The sequence below is a fragment of the Salmo salar genome, chromosome 11, assembly GCF_965601325.2.
Source record: "Salmo salar chromosome 11, fSalSal1, whole genome shotgun sequence".
Lineage (NCBI taxonomy): Eukaryota > Metazoa > Chordata > Actinopteri > Salmoniformes > Salmonidae > Salmo > Salmo salar.
In genome coordinates this window covers 42721223-42740337 of record NC_138301.1, presented here as the reverse complement: position 1 = coordinate 42740337, position 19115 = coordinate 42721223, and the positions used below count along the sequence as shown (strand labels likewise).

Genomic DNA, 19115 nt, shown 5'->3' with positions numbered 1-19115 from the left:
TGTTTGTCCTCCTCTGAAGCATTACAACATGGTGATGTGAATGTACCTGTTTGTCCTCCTCTGAAGCATTACAACATGGTGATGTGAATGTACCTGTTTGTCCTCCTCTGAAGCATTACAACATGGTGATGTGAATGTACCTGTTTGTCCTCCTCTGAAGCATTACAACATGGTGATGTGAATGTACCTGTTTGTCCTCCTCTGAAGCATTACAACATGGTGATGGCCGCCGCCGCTGCTGCCTCTGCCTCAGACGACCACGAGCTCCTTCTCAACCACTTCCGTCCCTACACCACCTCCTCGTCCTCCTCCCAGCTGTTCCTGGACCAATCTGGGGCGCCCTCCTCTGGCTCGCTGGCGCCCGTCAACGGTGGTGATGGTGGAGGAAACAGCAGCGGTGGCAGCAACAGTAGCCTAGTATCCTCTAGCAGTCTGAGAGACACTCACAGCACACACTCCACACACTCACACACACACCCCACGCACTCACACACACACCCCACGCACTCACACACACACCCCGGCGTAGGAGGTCGGTCCAGTGCTGATGTGGCGGCGGCCGCAGCCCTCTACGGAGCCATCCCCGACGTGATCTCACTAGACTGACGATTTTGTTTTAGGCGACTAGCGACTGACTCCGAAACAGAGGGTTTGTTGGTTGTTTAATGGAGGATGCCGTCGTGACTAAACTGACCCAGAAACAGTTTAACGGTCCCACCCAGTCTACAGCTCTGGTTTTGAGTTGTGTCGTTAAGGCTGACTCCAGAACAGTGGAATACCTGTCTGTGGCGGAGCCGGTCCCGAGGTGACGTTTGACTGGGCTGACCTAGGAACAGCTATAAAGTCACACCCCACAGATGGATGGGATTGGCACCTAGTGTTGCTAGACTGACTCCAGAACAGTTATCGGTTGGTAGCTGGCTCCCTGACATCATACCACTAGACTGATTCCAGAACAGTGAGATATCAGAAAGGTCTCTGGGTTTCATCTCTGAAGTCGACGGACTAGACTGGACCTAGATCAGCTCCCTGCCGGTACCTACCAGAAACTCTAGCCGTGCAAAAACGGAGGAAGGCTCTTTTTTTTGTATGAAAAGAGCAACGCTGTGTACAGAGAACAAAAAGTATATTTTCTCTTTTTACTTTTGTATATTAATTAATTGAAGACTTTTTCTGTCCCGTAAGTAACTTCAGTTGCTGTTTTGAAGTGGAGACTGAAGATGTATCCACACAGCTATACATACGTTGCCCCGCGATAATCTGAACTTGAATATCTTATTACTTTTCTTTGGTTTTTATCCTGTTAGATCTGATGGGGATTCTCCTCACACATCCATGGCATTACCTCTTGACATTTTCAACTTATCAATCTCTCTCTACTCTTCATTTTGAAATCACAGTTGAATTTCTTCTCCAAGACGATATCTTTTCCCTGGTTGACTTGTTTGTTACTGTATAATTTGTTTTGTGTTATGCATTCTAAGTTATATGTAAGATATATGAATAAGTCTCTCTGGATAAGTGGGTCTGCTAAATGACGTAAATATGAATTCCCTAAGGACTTCAGGTTGATGCTGTGAGGAGTGCATAGCTAGGTGGGTAATATTAGACATTTCTGCTTTTCGTGTCTGTAAAGGGCCAGTGCAGTCACAATTCTGTTTTCCGGTGTTTTTATCATAGTGCACAACAGCTGATGAAACTAACACTGTAAAAGTGTGAAAAAAACGTAAATCAGTTTTATTTCCTGATAGTTGCTGGTTGAAAATAATCTACACAGAACCTTCTAATCAACAGGTTTACATGGTGACATCACCATGTGGTAAATTGGTTACTAGACCAATAGCAAAGAGACTTCCAAACCTCTCTGCCAATAACAGCTAGTTTTCAGTTTCCCCCCTTCCCACCCAGACCACTCCCAGACCACTCCCAGATCACTCCCAGCCCAGTCTCAGACAGTCCTGGCAAAATTATTGCTTTAGAATGTTTTTTTCCCCTAAAAAGCTAATTCTGCCCATTTTTATGGAAATCTATTACAGTAAGGTACTTCATGTTACCCAGAAATGATTTGATATTGATATAAAAACGGCTGCATTGGGCCTTTCATTTCTCCCCCCCTTCAATAGACCATCTGTGCAGTCATTATGCCCAGTATTTCAATTTGACAACATTTTAGCAGAAAATGTGTTCACATTTGTATGGTTATGAAAACTATGGTAGACACAGAATGCCTATTTAACTTGAGAAATACTCTACAGTCATTTTATGCTTTTATTTGAAACCTCGTTATATTCTGTTTTTGCTTTGGTTTTGCTTATTCAACCACTTTTGTCACCTTTTGCACAATACCAAAAATGAAGTCAACCCACACAGAGTGCATGTGTATCTGGGCGCTACATTGCTTTCAGTCAAGTATCCTCAACCTATCACACGCTCTTCCTCTCTGTTTTCACCTGGTTGTTTGTGAGACACTGCAGCTAAACTCATAGCAGAGAGGAGTACCCCGTAGAGACGGAGAGGAGTACCCCGTAGAGGCGGAGGGGAGTACCCCGTAGAGACGGAGAGGAGTACCCCGTAGAGGCGGAGGGGAGTACCCCGTAGAGGCGGAGGGGAGTACCCCGTAGAGACGGAGAGGAGTACCCCGTAGAGGCGGAGGGGAGTACCCCGTAGAGACGGAGAGGAGTACCCCGTAGAGGCGGAGGGGAGTACCCCGTAGAGGCGGAGGGGAGTACCCCGTAGAGGCGGAGGGGAGTACCCCGTAGAGGCGGAGGGGAGTACCGCGTAGAGGCGGAGGGGAGTACCGCGTAGAGGCGGAGGGGAGTACCGCGTAGAGGCGGAGGGGAGTACCGCGTAGAGGCGGAGGGGAGTACCCCGTAGAGGCGGAGGGGAGTACCCCGTAGAGACAGAGACAGACGTATCTACTGTGTTATAAATGCTATGGGGATATTGCTAATATGAGAGGCAGTTTCCATCCAACTCAACTTTGACCAAGTACATTGACTCAGTCAGAATGTGACCTGGTGAAATGGTGCTTTGAGTGATAGATAATATAGAGACAGAATACAGACAGAGGAATTTACACAGTGAACATGTAACTATAATAGAATGAGTGAATTACCAGTCAGGATATAAAGGTATAGGACCAGGCTCAGGCTAAACAGTCACTGCTGGTTAAATATACAGGAGACTCTCATCATTGGAACTCAACAACTGCCATGTAAGCTCTTTCAGAAGACAAAGAATGTGTCAGGATCCAAACAATGACAGCAATGTTTGTCACTTTTTCCTGCTGAATCAGTTTTCCGCCAACATAGACAATATGAAAAATAAAATACAGGATTTGTTCAGGCTACTGTACTGACTTTTACAACTTTCCAAAATCCCTGCTTTAGTGATAGTCACAATCATCACAGTCACCTACAGTCACAATCATCACAGTCACAATCATCACAGTCACCTACAGTCACAATCATCACAGTCACCTACAGTCACAATCATCACAGTCACCTACAGTCACAATCATCACAGTCACCTACAGTCACAAACATCACAGTCACAATCATCACAGTCACCTACAGTCACAATCATCACAGTCACCTACAGTCAAAAACAGATGCTTTTTTTCTTTGTTCCCAGAGAGGGAGATAGGGAGGGGGAGAGAAAGGGAGGGAGAGACTATGTTGAAGTCATTGACATTACCTTGTCCGTCAACCTTTTCTGTCTGTCCGTAGCCCATTCCACCATTCTGCGGAGTGTCTTTGTAGAGTCAGGCTTTTCTGCAGTGTCATTCTCTCAAGGTGTTTGTGCTTCAGTCCTCTTCTCTTCCACAGCGCTTCACTTCAAGCCTAATTAGCTTTCCCCTCTTGAGGTAGATAATCGCTTGCGACAGCTTCCCCAATCACTCTCCATCTAGTATCCTGAACCAGAGCAAATAACAGGTCAACTTTGCAGCCAGTCGATATGGAGACCTTCCTGTCTTGTCACCACCCCCCTTCTCTCCTACTCTTAACTGATTGGTTCTTTGATAGCATCAGACGTGTTTTAAAAATGTCCTCTCTGTATAAACAATGTTGTGCAGTATTTTATTTATTTTGTCATCTATATATATATATTGGATCTATTTTTACACCTGTTTGATTTTCATGGATGTGTGTGTGTGTGTGTGTGTGTGTGTGTGTGTGTGTGTGTGTGTGTGTGTGTGTGTGTGTGTGTGTGTGTGTGTGGAGGACAGAGTTTGGGAAGCGTTGGTTTAGGCTACCATGGTTTAGGGTAGACCAACAAAGTGAGACTAAGATTTGGGGTTAGAGGTTAGGAGTTGACCCAATCACAAATGTCTTTATTTATTTGGATGATTGATTTCTTTTTGTTTCAGATCTGTTATTGATGTCATTGCTCTAGATCTCTGTGATCTCTTTTGTCGGTTTTTAAGACAAAGTGAGAGCAGACGTCGTAGAATGTGTTCCCATTTAAAATGCTACGTGTAACCTAACATGGGCATGGAATGGCCTTATTGTGAAGTCCTCTCCCACTCTCCCCCCATTGGTAATATTATGATGTCCGTATCACCACCCCCCAATCCCATGTGTTTCAACAGTGTCAGTTCCTCCAGTGTTAGTTTGGGTTTTTGCGTCATCCAAAAACATGAGATGAAATTAATTTATATATTTTTAGATAGAAAAACCTGTACAATAAAGTGGACTTTAACCTAAAAAGGGTCCAATTTACTAAATTAATTTCAAGAGCGGATAAGTTGACAGCTGCACCCACTGCCTTAACCCCCAGATTCTGCTTTCATATTTCCAAACAGAGAATTAAACGGCTTTTCAAGGAAGATGAAACGTTGTACAGTAGACCAATGTGTTGTAGAAAGTACTAGGTGAAAACAGAATATTTATTACTTGCGTTGGAAGAAATTGTTTACTTATTGAATGTTGTCTGTCTAATGTATAGGAGTTTAGATGTAATAAAAGGAATTTTGTTAACTATGGGTTTTATCTTCATTTTAGTTCACAAACAAATAGATTGAAGGTATGGGATCATCCATATTTTGTTCCTTGTCTCTAGTCACGATTTTATGTGTACCATATATTAGCTTGTCAAAATCTAATCTGTGGCGTTTTTAACCTCTTTGTCAGGAACATATACATACAGTATTAAATACTCATGTGGAATGGTAACATGTTTCATTTCCACTGCCATTAAGTGGCTTACGAAATACATGAATATACAATATTGTGTGTTATTACCACAACCATACACTGGGTGGCAGTAGACACTCATTTTGCAGTCTGCCTTAGACGAGGCAGAGTCTAAATCAAACTGTATTGGTCACACACATATTTAGCAGATGTTATTGCAGGTGTAGAGAAATGCTTGTGTTCCTAGCTCCAACAGTACCCAACACTCTTGGGTACAACTAGTCACTAGTGTAGCAATGCCTCGAAGGAGTGGGATGCAATGACAATCTCACCATTCTAGAAGTTACATTATGAGATGGAAATACTTCACCACATTTTAGTGAACAGATTTAAAAGGATCATATTTGTTATGGAATTCAACAGCTTATGCAGGGGAACATAACTATGCATACTAATCCATCTAGGAGGAGCCATGTGTGGGAAGGCTTGTCGTCAAAATATGGAGATACTGGAACTGCATTGGCAATCTTTTGCCATTGTTAAAAGTTTCTGAAGGTCATCGTTGCCCTCCTGCTTGCTTCTCTGGCTCAGTTGCCTCACAGTTTAATTCAAGTTACTCCGTTATTGATTGACAAGTAGTTGAAGTAGTAAATACTTGCATTTGTGGTGAGTTCTATTATCTCTGATGATAAATCAATGGCTTTATCTGTAAAGTGACAATAAATTCCCCTAATTTCAGATGTATTGTGGTTCCAATCGAAAACAGAACGCATTCAAATGCATTGACAAAAAGTTTTCAAAAGATTAAATTATGGGGATTGGGGAAGGGGATTGGAGTGGGGTAAAGGGATTGTATTGGGGTGGGTAGATTGGGTTGGAGTGAAGAGGAAGGACTGCTCTCCAGAGTGATTAGAAGCAGCTGCTTCCCTTCTTCCTCTGCTTGGCTACAGATGCAATGCTGAGGCCATCACTGGTATAGAGGGAAGAGTGCTGCAGGATGGTAGATAGCATCACCCACATGTACCATGGCCTTGCTACTTTGGTTGAAACATCACCCACATGTACCTAGGATTGAATGGAGGCTTTGGAGATGGTGCCGTCAACATTATGATTTTGGACTTGACTATTGAACATCTCCAATGAGATGGAGATTATCTAAACTTTTCTTTCATAAAACAAATTATATTCTTATTTACATTTTTTGTTGAAGTTCTGACTTTTAAGACTAAAATTAGAATTACAATTAGAAATGTCTCACCTGAACTCACGGCCTTGGTACAGCCCTATATGTCGGCCATGTCGGGGTTACGGTGGGAAGATGGCTGACCGGGTCCAGTGGGAGATGAAGATTAAAAGATTCCATTACGTAGCATTTGGAATTCTAATGAAATGCTAATTATTTAAACACACACTTCACATGTGTGGGGATAAAGTCCTCAGTGAATTGTCAATGCTTATAGAATATCCAGTAGGATAAGTTAACGTCTTAACACCCTAATGTGTCTGCAATCCAGAACAAATTCAAGAAAGCGTACAGTATTATATAGACCCCTTATTGCATGGAACTATCTTTCATCTCATATTGCTCAAATAAACAGCAAACCTGGTTTCAAAAAACAGATAAAGCAACACCTCGCGGCACAACGCCTCTCCCCTATTTGACCTAGATAGTTTGTGTGTATTCATTGATATGTAGGCTTCGTGTGCCTTTTTAAAAATGTATGTAGTTCTGTCCTTGAGCTGTTCTTGTCTAATAATGTTCTGTATTTTGTCATTCTGTGTTATGTTTCATGTTTTGTTTGGACCCCAGGAAGAGTAGCTGCTGCTTTTGCAGCAGCTAATGGGGATCCTAATAAAATACCAAATTGGCAGGCCTGTTAGGCAATACATGCAGTGTTTTCGATATAAAATGCATTTTGTTTGGGAAATGCATAGGGCTACCGGTAAAAGCTGTCATTAACTATCAAGTTGTACTCATAACACTGCTCGTGGGCTTCAGAGGGAAATGGACCATTAACAGTAATCGGTGTCAAGACTGTCATGTTTTTTGTTGTCCATTTTGACATAAAACACAATAATACAATCATTAAGGCAACGGGGTGAGATTAAATATATGAATGTTTTTTTTTTTTTTAAACACACATGGTTTGGTTCCGTTCCATTCGCTCCTTTCCAGACATTTTTATGAACCGCCCTCCCCTCAGCAGCCTCCACTGATCTCTACATGGGATGGTCGAAGAAAGATCTAAATAATGTTTCCAATCCATTCAATAGTATTTATTAGGTTTAAGCCTACCAGTACTGTATTTCTCGGGTGAGTAGCCAAATCACTATTGCCCAGAAAAATATTGTATTCCATTATAAAACCCATTACGCCCAGAGTAGCCTATTGGTCAATATCAAGAAAGTGATGCAAATAGGGAATATAGGCTATAGCCTAATGTCAATCAAACATTGGCACCAATCCTTGTGCGTTCAGGGCAGGGCATCTAGAAGCGGTCACAATATAAATCCTGTAAGAACTGCACTTGTCAAGACGCTCTGAGGTACCCCACCAAGACAGCTACATTGTCAATGTGTGTGATTATGCCATGATGGGAATGGCGCATAGCAATCGTTGCGCTCTTATAATTTCAAACTAACCTGAGGATGTATTGGAAGCGGAGTGAGCGACTACAACCCTGATTTGAAGTTGGATAGCCTACACGAATCACTCGAATTTAATAACAGAAACGATGACTGAAGGAAACAACAGCAGTGTCGGCCTACTGAATTGGTCCTTGACGGATCTGGACCGGTTCAGTAGCCTAGAGGACATCGACGTGACAGCGGACGGGACTCCGATTTTGAGGGTGTTCATCTGCGTCGTTTACTCGGTGGTGTGCGCTGTGGGCTTGGTGGGCAACTTACTGGTGCTCTTCTTTATCAGAGTGAAACAAGAGCGGAAAAAATCCAGAATCAACTTTTTTGTCCTTAACTTGGCAGTGACGGACTTCCAGTTTGTATTGACTCTGCCGTTCTGGGCAGTGGACACCGCACTTGACTTCAGCTGGCCGTTTGGAGATGCCATGTGCAAAATCATCAGCTCCGTCACCGTTATGAACATGTACGCGAGCGTGTTCTTTCTGACTGCAATGAGCGTCACCCGATACTGGTCCGTCGCCTCCTCTCTAAAGGACCGAACTAGGCAAAAGTCCTGCTCTGCCAAATGGATTTGCGTGGTTCTTTGGGTATCCGCAACATTTGCGACTGCACCAACATCCATATTCTCAACCGTGACAAATGTAGCGGGGGAAAAACTATGTTTGCTTAAGTTCCCTGATGGACAATATTGGTTAGCAGTTTATCACCTTCAGAAAATAATATTTGCATTTGTTTTACCCATGGCCATTGTTTCAGTCAGCTACATCATGCTTTTGCGATTCATCCGCAACCGTAGTATGAAAACAAACACCAAACGGACATCACAAGTCACCAAATCTGTCACCATCGTGGTCCTGTCCTTCTTTCTTTGCTGGATGCCAAATCACGCCATCACATTCTGGGGCGTCCTTGTGAAATTGAATGCTGTGCATTGGGATAAATCTTACTACATAGTTCACACTTACGTATTTCCTGTGACAGTCTGCCTTGCGCACGCCAATAGCTGTCTAAACCCTGTAATTTATTGCCTAATGAGAGAAGAGTTTAGAAAGAAACTGAAAGATTTGTTATATCGCGGATAGTCACTTTACGCAGTGGAATATTCGGTTGCCGTTGCCATTACGCAGCGCTCCCTGTTGCATAATGTACCCTATAGAGCGCACGACATGGGTCTACTATAATAGGCGAATGCAGTATGTTCTGTTAGTGAAAATAAATCACAAAATAGGCATGGGCAAGCACTAAAACAAAAGGTCACAATGATACAGTATCCAATGGCTACCAAAATTGCGCATGAGGCAAGTCTGCCTGTTATGGTTCCTCCTATCCATGTGCTGTTGTACTCCCGGAAAGTCATCATTAAACGATAGAGAAACCGCCCGGACAGTCATCATTAAACGATAGAGAAACTGCCCGGACAGTCATCATTAAACGATAGAGAAACCGCCCGGGCTGTCATCATTAAACGATAGAGAAACCGCCCGGACAGTCATCATTAAACGATAGAGAAACCGCCCGGGCTGTCATCATTAAACGATAGAGAAACCGCCCGGACAGTCATCATTAAACGATAGAGACACCGCCCGGACTGTCATCATTAAACGATAGAGAAACTGAGGCAGACTAGATGTTGTCTTTATCATTCCATCATAATTGTAGCCTAGTGGAGAGAAACGTACCCATGATCCCATGTCATCCTTCACAGCTGCACGTCTAGTCTTCATTGTGTGCAATGGCATGTCACAAATTCACAAATGACATGCAATGGGGGAAGTGTAAATATTATGGCTATGTTAATTAACAGATGAATGAATGTGAACTTTATAGATTGAAAACGACCATATTGCCTAAATTGTGTTCATGCAAAATGTTTTTTTTTAATAAACATCCATATATTTAATCTCACCCCGTTGCCTTAATGATTGTATTATTGTGTTTTATGTCAAAATGGACAACGAAAAACATGACAGTCTTGACACCGATTACTGTTAATGGTCCATTTCCCTCTGAAGCCCACGAGCAGTGTTATGAGTACAACTTGATAGTTAATGACAGCTTTTACCGGTAGCCCTATGCATTTCCCAAACAAAATGCATTTTATATCGAAAACACTGCATGTATTGCCTAACAGGCCTGCCAATTTGGTATTTTATTAGGATCCCCATTAGCTGCTGCAAAAGCAGCAGCTACTCTTCCTGGGGTCCAAACAAAACATGAAACATAATACAGAATGACAAAATACAGAACATTATTAGACAAGAACAGCCCAAGGACAGAACTACATACATTTTTAAAAAGGCACACGAAGCCTACATATCAATGAATACACACAAACTATCTAGGTCAAATAGGGGAGAGGCGTTGTGCCAATAGGCTTCACTTATGCATCACATACTTGACCCATATCAATAAAACAATTCATCTCAGTTTGATATTGACCTACTATCCTATTTGTCAGGACAGAATGATTGACATTTTGTTATACTCTTCAGACTAATGAATAAACCTATTCATGATCTTCAAACCTCTTGGCCAACCAGAGACACAAGATCAAGAGACGATTTATTTGTTAGTGGCTGAAATAACCAATTCATGTTATGATTGTATGAATATTCTAAACAGCCTAGTACCCTACAGGGCTTCTGGGTGGTGCAGCGGTCTAAGGCACTGCATCTCAGTGCTAGAGGAGTTACTACAGACCCTGGTTTGATTCCAGGCTGTATCACAACCGGCTGTGATTTGGCGGGGCACAATTGGTCGTGTCGTTCGGGTTTGGCTGGTGTAGGTCGTCATTGTAAATAAGAATTTGTTCTTAACTGACTTAAATAAAAACATATATTATAATAATCTAAACATACACCCAGATCTGGTACAGTATTCTCAATGGCAGAACTAGGGGGACAAATTGGCACATGCTCTCAATGCAAAATATGTACAGTGAAATGCTTACTTACAAGCATTTAACCAACAATGCAGTTCAAGAAATAGAGTTAAGAAAATATTTACTAAATAAACTAAAGTAAGAGTTCCATAGGCTTGCGCACAATTGGCCCAGCGTCGTCCGAGTTAGGGTTTGGCCAGGATGTAATTGTAAATAATAATGTGTTTTTAACTGACTTGCCTAGTTAAATAAAGTTTCAAATAAAGTAAATGAACATGGCTCCCTTCCTTCACCAAACAATGATAATGTTCTGTGTGCTCCGCATGGGCCTCAGTGCAGTGCGTTATCCTGGTCACCTGACCGCGCTGCCAGGCTGTGCACGTCGCGAGAAGAGTGGCGCGCCCTTTGCCGTGATGTGTCAGGAAGAAATGGAAGCTGGCAATGCACGAATTTGATCATTCAGAGATCCGAACAGTTGAGTCTGTGAATGGCGCCAAAACAGGACCCTAAACCTAAATTTCAAGAAGGTAATGTGCACCGGGATGATGAACTGTAAAATTAAAAACGTTGCTAGACCCTGTTGTCTCGTGAGTGAAAAGGCTTCGACGCCTCTGCGCTATGGCGCTTCTCGCGCAGAGCACGTTAGCCAGCTAGCGTTAGCTAAAACAGTCTGCTCTGCTGATGTGCTAGCTATATGCTAACTAGATATATCATCAATATGAAAATTGTCTGAATAATGTATCGAATAATTGTGTCATCTACCGTAAGTAGTGTACTAATACACGTACCTTTCGTATTCATTCAGCCAACTAACTAGACTGTTTGCGCTAACTGGCTGTGTTGAAACAATAAGCTATCTAGCTAACGTTAGCTAATTGCTAACGTGTAAACAATCCCCTGCCAAGGGCCTTGGCTTGAATAGCAAATGTAGCTAGCTTGTTTTATATGTTGGCCGCATATCAACGAAATACATTTAGCTACACCATAGCCAACCACTGGTGTTCACGGTTTGTTAATATAACCGTCCAGCATTTGTCTATTTCTTCTGTTTTCAGGTGAAAGAGTTCTGTGTTTTCATGGGCCATTGCTTTACGAAGCAAAGGTGGGTTTAGATTCATTCCACCAATCTGAATGGCTGTCAGCTCGTGTTTTACTAAACAATACACCATTTACAGTAGCCTATACCTATAGTCATATTTATTACAATTCTTAATGATTGTTGTTGTATTTCAGGCAGTGAAAACCAATATCAAGGAGAAGCAAATTAAGTACTTCATTCATTACAGTGGATGGAACAAAAAGTGAGTCATTTTTGCATTGTTGGATTTTCAAATAATAAGAGTCATGTATTTAAAGTGACTTAGTCATGGTGCTTACGTTTTTACGAATGGGTGGTCCCGGGAACTGAATCCACTATTCTGGCATTGCATGCTCTAACAGAGCGTTTCCCAAACTCTTGGGTACCCCAGAGAGGTTTTCAAATGATCAAAGCTTGATGAGGAGTTCCTCATTTGAATCAGCTGTGTAGTGCCAGGGCAAAAACCAAAACGTACACTCCTTGTGAAACGCTACTCTAACATTTGAGCTACAGAGGACCAGTACTGTCTCTATTTAGACAGTACTGTTATAGCTATGGACCCATCTTTTTTTAGAATGAACTTTATTTTATTTTTATGAATGCTTACCTCACAGCCACAGACCTAACATGCTGGTATTGATTCAATAAAAATAAACTGTCAGCAATCTGAATGTGGTTGATTTCTTTCTGTTTTAGCTGGGATGAATGGGTTCCTGAAAGCAGAGTTCTCAAATATGTGGACAGCAACCTGCAGAAACAAAAAGAGCTTCAAAAGGCTAATCAGTGAGTTCATCTATCATTACTGACAGACTTTGTGTTGGGGTGGGGGGAAGTGTTTTAGTGTATGCAATGTACCTACTGTGTCAACATTGTATTCAAGCTGCCATTGAACGAAATACAAGAATGAGATTCTATATGTCAATCAATGTCTCCCCAGAAATGCCGACGATGACTCGAAGATGGGAGAACATAAAAAGTGATTCCACTTATTTTAATAATGAACCACAATAGTCATCTTTATGTATATAGCACCTATGATACAATACTTGCAGCCCACAGTGCTTTTACTTGTAAGCACTAGTTGAACATAAAACATACTGGTTAAAAGAACGATACATAAAATGATCCTAAGGAAATGTTAGAAAAAGTGTTTTTGAAGGTTATTGTAGTTCATGGCCTGGTTTCTTGGCGGTGTTCCTTTCTCTTGCAGACATTATGATGTTGAGGGAAAGATGAGGGGTATAGCACCGAGCAAGAAGATTGCTGCTGTGCAGCAGAAAAATGTTGATCTGTAAGTTTGATCCGGTCTTTCAATTTTGACCTACTTTCAAACTTTCACAAAAAAGAATTGAACAGCGCCTTTTAATGCAATCTTTTTTCTTCTTCAGGAAAGCGAAAAAGACAAAACTAAAGAGTAAGTAAAAGTGTTAGTCCCACTAGTTTCTGCTACTAGTTAAAGTGTTAGTCCCACTAGTTTCTGCTACTAGTTAAAGTGTTAGTCCCACTAGTTTCTGCTACTAGTTAAAGTGTTAGTCCCACTAGTTTCTGCTACTAGTTAAAGTGTTAGTCCCACTAGTTTCTGCTACTAGTTAAAGTGTTAGTCCCACTAGTTTCTGCTACTAGTTAGTGTTAGTCCCACTAGTTTCTGCTACTAGTTAAAGTGTTAGTCCCACTAGTTTCTGCTACTAGTTAAAGTGTTAGTCCCACTAGTTTCTGCTACTAGTTAAAGTGTTAGTCCCACTAGTTTCTGCTACTAGTTAAAGTGTTAGTCCCACTAGTTTCTGCTACTAGTTAAAGTGTTAGTCCCACTAGTTTCTGCTACTAGTTAAATTAACCCTTTAACATTCCTTTGTGGATAGAGTTTGATTGTGTGTCTGTCCCATTTGTCTTTATGCAGCACCAGCGGCTGGAGAAGGCACCAGCACAGGAGAGATGCCACAGCCACCGCGGAAGAAGAGGGCTCGTTGCGACCCAACTGTGGAGAGTGTATGTCCACCTATGGATGCTGTGTGTTGTCCCTCACATACAGCAGGCCTGTTCTGTGTTGTCCCTCACATACAGCAGGCCTGTTCTCTGTGCTGTCCCTCACATACAGCAGGCCTGTTCTCTGTGTTGTCCCTCACATACAGCAGGCCTGTTCTCTGTGCTGTCCCTCACATACAGCAGGCCTGTTCTCTGTGTTGTCCCTCACATACAGCAGGCCTGTTCTCTGTGTTGTCCCTCACATACAGCAGGCCTGTTCTCTGTGCAGTCCCTCACATACAGCAGGCCTGTTCTCTGTGTTGTCCCTCACATACAGCAGGCCTGTTCTCTGTGCTGTCCCTCACATACAGCAGGCCTGTTCTCTGTGTTGTCCCTCACATACAGCAGGCCTGTTCTCTGTGTTGTCCCTCACATACAGCAGGCCTGTTCTCTGTGCTGTCCCTCACATACAGCAGGCCTGTTCTCTGTGTTGTCCCTCACATACAGCAGGCCTGTTCTCTGTGTTGTCCCTCACATACAGCAGGCCTGTTCTCTGTGTTGTCCCTCACATACAGCAGGCCTGTTCTCTGTGTTGTCCCTCACATACAGCAGGCCTGTTCTCTGTGTTGTCCCTCACATACAGCAGGCCTGTTCTCTGTGCAGTCCCTCACATACAGCAGGCCTGTTCTCTGTGCTGTCCCTCACATACAGCAGGCCTGTTCTCTGTGTAGTCCCTCACATACTCTGAAACAATGGCTCCAGTTACTTATGTCCTGCAGCAGTCAGTCAAACAGATGGGAATTGTGTTTTTTAACAGTACCCATAGCTTATTTAATTTATTTTCTGGTTTTCACATCTCTTATTGTTAATGAGTCTGACTGTTCCATTTGTTTTCACTGTAACCAGGAGGAGACGTTCATCAACCGTGTGGAGGTCAAGGTGAAGATTCCTGAGGAGCTGAAGCCGTGGCTGGTAGATGACTGGGACCTTATTACCAGACAGAAGCAGGTGGGGGTCTAGACAGCTGTCTACCAGGGTTGGGCTCAATTCCAACTGAAAATGGTCAATTCAGGATTTTGAATTTAAACCTCAAATATTGAAAAACTTCTGAAATGAATAGCTTTTACTTTTAAGTTTATTGAGAAGTCATTGAAAATATGTTTTTTTTAATTATTGAATTGGAATTTCAGTTCATGAATTGGCTGCCATCACTTCAAATTGACCCCAACCCTGCTGTCTACCCTGGTCAGAAGATGCCATCTATTTACTGGCAAGACAGTCTTTCTCTACAAGTTCATTCTTTACAGGATTTTGTTTGTGTTTTAAGTGCATTTTATGAGGTGCTTGACAAATATGTATACGTTACATTTTTGTTGAATGTTTTGTAGCTTTTTCACCTGCCCGCGAGAAAGAATGTGGATACTGTCTTGGAGGACTATGCAAGCTATAAGAAATCAAGAGGAACTTCAGAAAGCAAGTAAGTAAAACCACACCCCTCTCGACGTTGCAGTAGGAGTGAAGTTACAATGAAGAAGGTCATCTGACTAGAAACCAGGCAAGCTAGGCCTGTATCTGCTTATCAAAGTTGGCTAGCTGTAATTCACTTGCTTGGTGAAGTTCAACCTAGGTATCACACATTCTTCAGCTCTTTTTATTGATTTATTTCACCTTTATTTAACCAGGTAGGCTAGTTGAGAACAAGTTCTCATTTACAACTGCGACCTGGCCAAGATAAATCAAAGCAGTGTGACACAGACAACAACACAGCGTTACACATGGAGTAAACAATAAACAAGCCAATGACACAATAGAAAAGTCTATATACAGTGTGTGCAAAAGGCATGAGGAGGTAGGCAATAAATAGGCCATAGGAGCGAATAATTACAATTTAGCAGATTAACACTGGAGTGATAAATGAGCATATGATGATGTGCAAAAGAGCAGCTCTAGCTGTGAACACTCCAGCACTGCCTGTAGCCTTATCTCCTGTCCTGGTTCCCCTCAGGGAGTATGCTGTGAATGAGGTGGTGGCAGGGATCAGGGAGTACTTCAACGTCATGCTGGGTACTCAGCTACTCTATAAGTTTGAGAGGCCCCAGTATGCAGAGATACTGGCGGATCACCCCGACACACCCATGTCCCAGGTCTACGGGGGCCCGCACCTGCTCCGGCTCTTTGGTACGTAGCCACCGGGGGAGGGGGGGGTGACGACTACTGTCTGAATGAGGAGGATCTGAAGTAGCCTCTGGACTGGAACTTTTAACAAATATTTCAGTTTGAATTTCAGGAGACTAACATTGTGGTGATTGAGCTCTTTTTAGGAGAGGTACAGACCCATGGGGAAATAGTTCTCTCTTTAGTTATTAGAGCCTTAAGAAAGTTTACAGTGCCTTTGTCTACTCTTCTCCTACCACCGTTCACTGCACTGTCATTGGTGCACCGTCACAGCACCCACGAAAGCTCTCATCTTCAGCCATACTGCTAATGAAGGAGACTTTAATAGATTTCATTATCGGCCATTATCACAGGGATGAAGGTTTACTTTCTGGAGTCAATGGGGTGTAAGAGAATGTGTAATGTGCAATACCCAGGGAAGGCCAGAAAGTTAAGCGTCTACCACTGCCACAAATTGCATCCAGAATCCCATTAGTTAGTTAACATTGAGCAGATCTTTAACTACCGACAATTGGGTTTCTGATCTCAACCGGTGTGATCATCAGATGGAGTAAATGCCAGGGACATTTGAGAAAGCGTCTCGTTCCGAGCCAGGTTGAACTGAGGTTAGTAGATGAAAAACCATTTAGAAAAGTGTTTGTGTCATCAATGGCTGTGTCAAACACTTGAAGGTCAAACGCCAAGCGTCAATTGGGTGGTGCTCTCTGCAAACGAAAACTGCTTCTATCTCAAGGCCATCAGACTGTTAAATAGCCATCACTAGGTCGGATTCCACACGGTTACGTAACCCTGCACCTTAGAGGCTGCTGAGCCTATATACATAGACTTGAAATCACTGGCCACTTTAATGTTTTCATACTGCTTTACTCATCTCATATGTATATTCTGTATTCTATTCTACTGTATTTTAGTCTGTGCCACTCCGACATTGCTCGTCCTAATATTTCTACATTTCTTTATTCCATTCTTTTACTTTTAGATTAGTGTGTATTGTTAGATACTACTGCACTGTTGGAGCTAGAAACACAAGCATTTCTCTACACCCGCAATAACATCTGCTAAATGTGTGTATGTGACCAATAACATTTTATAAATGAAATCACAATTTATTTAGGAGTGCATTTAACAAAGTCACAGCACTCTTCACATATTTTAAATAAAACTGTATAGCAGTTTCCATGGGAGTGAGAGTTTATCAGTTAACCATCTGTCCACACCTGCATTGAGACAGTATTTATTCAAATATCAGCCAATGCTAATATAGCTTCATGTCTGTAAATATGGTTAAACCTGGTCCCTGATAGTGCTGTTCTTTGTTGTGCAGTGAGAATTGGCTCCATGCTTGCCTACACTCCCCTGGATGAGAAAAGCCTGGCTCTGCTGCTCAACTACCTGCAGGATTTTCTCAAGTAAGAAGCCTCTCCTTCATCCCCACTCGTGAAATTGAATGTCTGGCTTGGCAGAGCATTCCCTAACCTGGCTGGCCTATCATAATTTATATATTCTCATCAGAAGGATTTCACCGTTGAAAACGTAGCCCACTGACCGTGAAATGCTTCTATTTAATCTCGCTGTCAGGGCTCGGTCTAAGCTGGGCTACACAAGCTTGACACTGACAGAATTTGTGAAATTGAAGTCCCAACTTTGTGATACCACTCTAACAAGAAGTTATCAAGACCATTGGATTCCAGAGTAGTCCAAATCGTACAGCTTATCTCAGTCATCCTGATGAAGCAGTTCCTTTGTTCACTGTTGCTCTGTCATGAATGTTGTCCTTGCAGTGGGCCTAAATGTCTGGCCATGCATCTGCAGGATACTGTCTGTGTGTACCCTAGAGACGATCTGGGAACGTGGCCATAATCATGTTCCTCCTCAACCTGGAACAACCGTAGTAGATTGGGATGGGTTCAAACGGAGGCCACATTCATTAGCCTTTTTTACGTGTTGTTATTTCCTGTAAACAAATGTGGCCTTATCCTAATTGCTGCAGATGGTTATCTGAACAAACTCAGTTTAAATGTCCAAATGGAAGCTAGGTTATAATTTGTTAGGATGAGCTGATCTGCTCCTCATTCTTCTGCAGCCTGTAATATTAATGGACTTCATAGAGGCTGATCACCTTTATGAATACAGATGCCAGTTTCTGTCCATTTTCTATGGCTGGTAATTGACCTCCAATCGCTTGTTCCTCCTGTCTGTCGTAGGTATCTAATGAAGAACTCCTCCCTCTTCAGTTCCAGTGACTACGAGGTGGCGCCCCCAGAGTACCATAGGAAAGCCGTCTGAGAGGAAGGTGCAGTGGGGGGGGGGGCGATCGACCCATTCGGAAACACCAAGCCTCTTCCAGACTACATGTAACCATCTCAAACCCTTTTGAGTGGAAAGCTGGACTGGATTTTTTTTCACTTGGACTATTTCTGGAGGTTCCCTGGAGTCGGTCATGTCTTTGGAGCAGTGGTAGCTTTTAAGATATAAAGTGTTTTTCTTTCTTTCCCACCGGGTACGTAACACAAACGAGACAGGCATGTTTTTCTCCCAATATCGGGGACTTTTTACCATGAACATCTCTGTAATGTTTCTGTGCATTCCATCGGATCCGTTTTGTCTGTTTTCACCTCAACGACTTTGCATGTGTTGATTTATGGATATTTGATGCTAACCACAATTTGTGCAAAGCAATCGAATTGAAATGTCTTTGGTGGGATACATTAGCGGTGTTATGGCTATCATTTTGTAATAAAGATGTTTCTACACAAGTTCTTTATGGTAAATATCCTTCATTCTCCCTGCCAACCTGTAGTCTACAATACAGAAATCTCATTATTTTGGCATTCATGAGACTGAGATTGAACAATGGCCATTAACTCCCCATTAGATGGTTCTCACTCAAGTTATGTCACATGCACAGTCACAGTGAAATTAGTGACTTGCAAATCCTTCCCAACAGTACAGTATTTCGTATCAAAATAGTATAACTGGCACCTACTACCATACCCTGTTCAAAGACACTAATCTTTTGTCTTCCCCATTCACCCTCTGAATGGCACGCATACAAGGTCCATGTCTCAAGACTTAGAAATCCTTCTTTAACCCGTCTCCTCCCCTTCATCTACACTGATTTTGAAGTGGATTTAACAGGTGACATCAATAAGGCATCATAGTTTTCACCTGGTCAGTCTGTCGAAAGAGCAGGTGTCCTTAATGTTTTGTACACATGTAAACAGGGCTGAAAAGTTACTGG

General features: G+C 42.4%; 3 protein-coding genes across 7 annotated transcripts in view; all 3 read left to right on the top strand.

Moving 5' to 3' along the window:
* Nucleotides 1–4979, top strand: part of LOC106562666 (E3 SUMO-protein ligase PIAS1) — a 101248-nt gene extending 96269 nt beyond the window's left edge. For 2 of the 3 annotated variants that reach the window (XM_082957956.1, XM_082957955.1), the window contains exon 14: nucleotides 208–4979. In XM_082957956.1, the coding sequence (XP_082814082.1) occupies nucleotides 208–606 (399 nt within the window). In that variant the 3' untranslated portion in view covers nucleotides 607–4979. Of the gene's footprint in view, nucleotides 1–19 lie in introns of all 3 variants that reach the window. The other variant, XM_082957957.1, reaches the window with a different exon arrangement.
* A 2705-nt stretch (nucleotides 4980–7684) lies between these two features.
* Nucleotides 7685–9683, top strand: LOC106562667 (relaxin-3 receptor 1-like). The gene has a single exon (XM_014127636.3). The coding sequence runs from the start codon at nucleotides 7871–7873 to the stop codon at nucleotides 8858–8860; it is 990 nt and encodes a 329-aa protein (XP_013983111.3). The 5' UTR covers nucleotides 7685–7870; the 3' UTR covers nucleotides 8861–9683.
* A 1346-nt stretch (nucleotides 9684–11029) lies between these two features.
* LOC106562614 (mortality factor 4-like protein 1) lies at nucleotides 11030–18633 on the top strand. 3 transcript variants are annotated; one of them, XM_045689579.2, is made up of 13 exons: nucleotides 11030–11186; nucleotides 11715–11761; nucleotides 11893–11960; nucleotides 12434–12520; nucleotides 12675–12713; nucleotides 12948–13028; nucleotides 13126–13151; nucleotides 13635–13723; nucleotides 14606–14707; nucleotides 15088–15176; nucleotides 15705–15877; nucleotides 17199–17283; nucleotides 18109–18633. In XM_045689579.2, the coding sequence occupies exons 1-13, from the start codon at nucleotides 11147–11149 to the stop codon at nucleotides 18158–18160; spliced, it is 978 nt and encodes a 325-aa protein (XP_045545535.1). In that variant the 5' UTR covers nucleotides 11030–11146; the 3' UTR covers nucleotides 18161–18633. The 3 variants fall into 3 exon arrangements, with proteins under 3 accessions (XP_045545535.1, XP_045545534.1, XP_045545536.1); XM_045689578.2 differs by having other exon boundaries at nucleotides 18079–18633; XM_045689580.2 differs by lacking the exon at nucleotides 12675–12713 and having other exon boundaries at nucleotides 18079–18633.
* Nucleotides 18634–19115: the final 482 nt, after the last annotated feature.

Coding starts and splice junctions, on each gene's coding strand:
- LOC106562614 (XM_045689578.2), top strand. CDS start 11,147: ATGGCGCCAAAACAGGACCCTAAACCTAAATTTCAAGAAG. Junction 13,724..14,605: donor GCGACCCAACTGTGGAGAGT/GTATGTCCACCT, acceptor CACTGTAACCAG/GAGGAGACGTTCATCAACCG. Junction 15,177..15,704: donor AGAGGAACTTCAGAAAGCAA/GTAAGTAAAACC, acceptor GGTTCCCCTCAG/GGAGTATGCTGTGAATGAGG.
- LOC106562667 (XM_014127636.3), top strand. CDS start 7,871: ATGACTGAAGGAAACAACAGCAGTGTCGGCCTACTGAATTGGTCCTTG.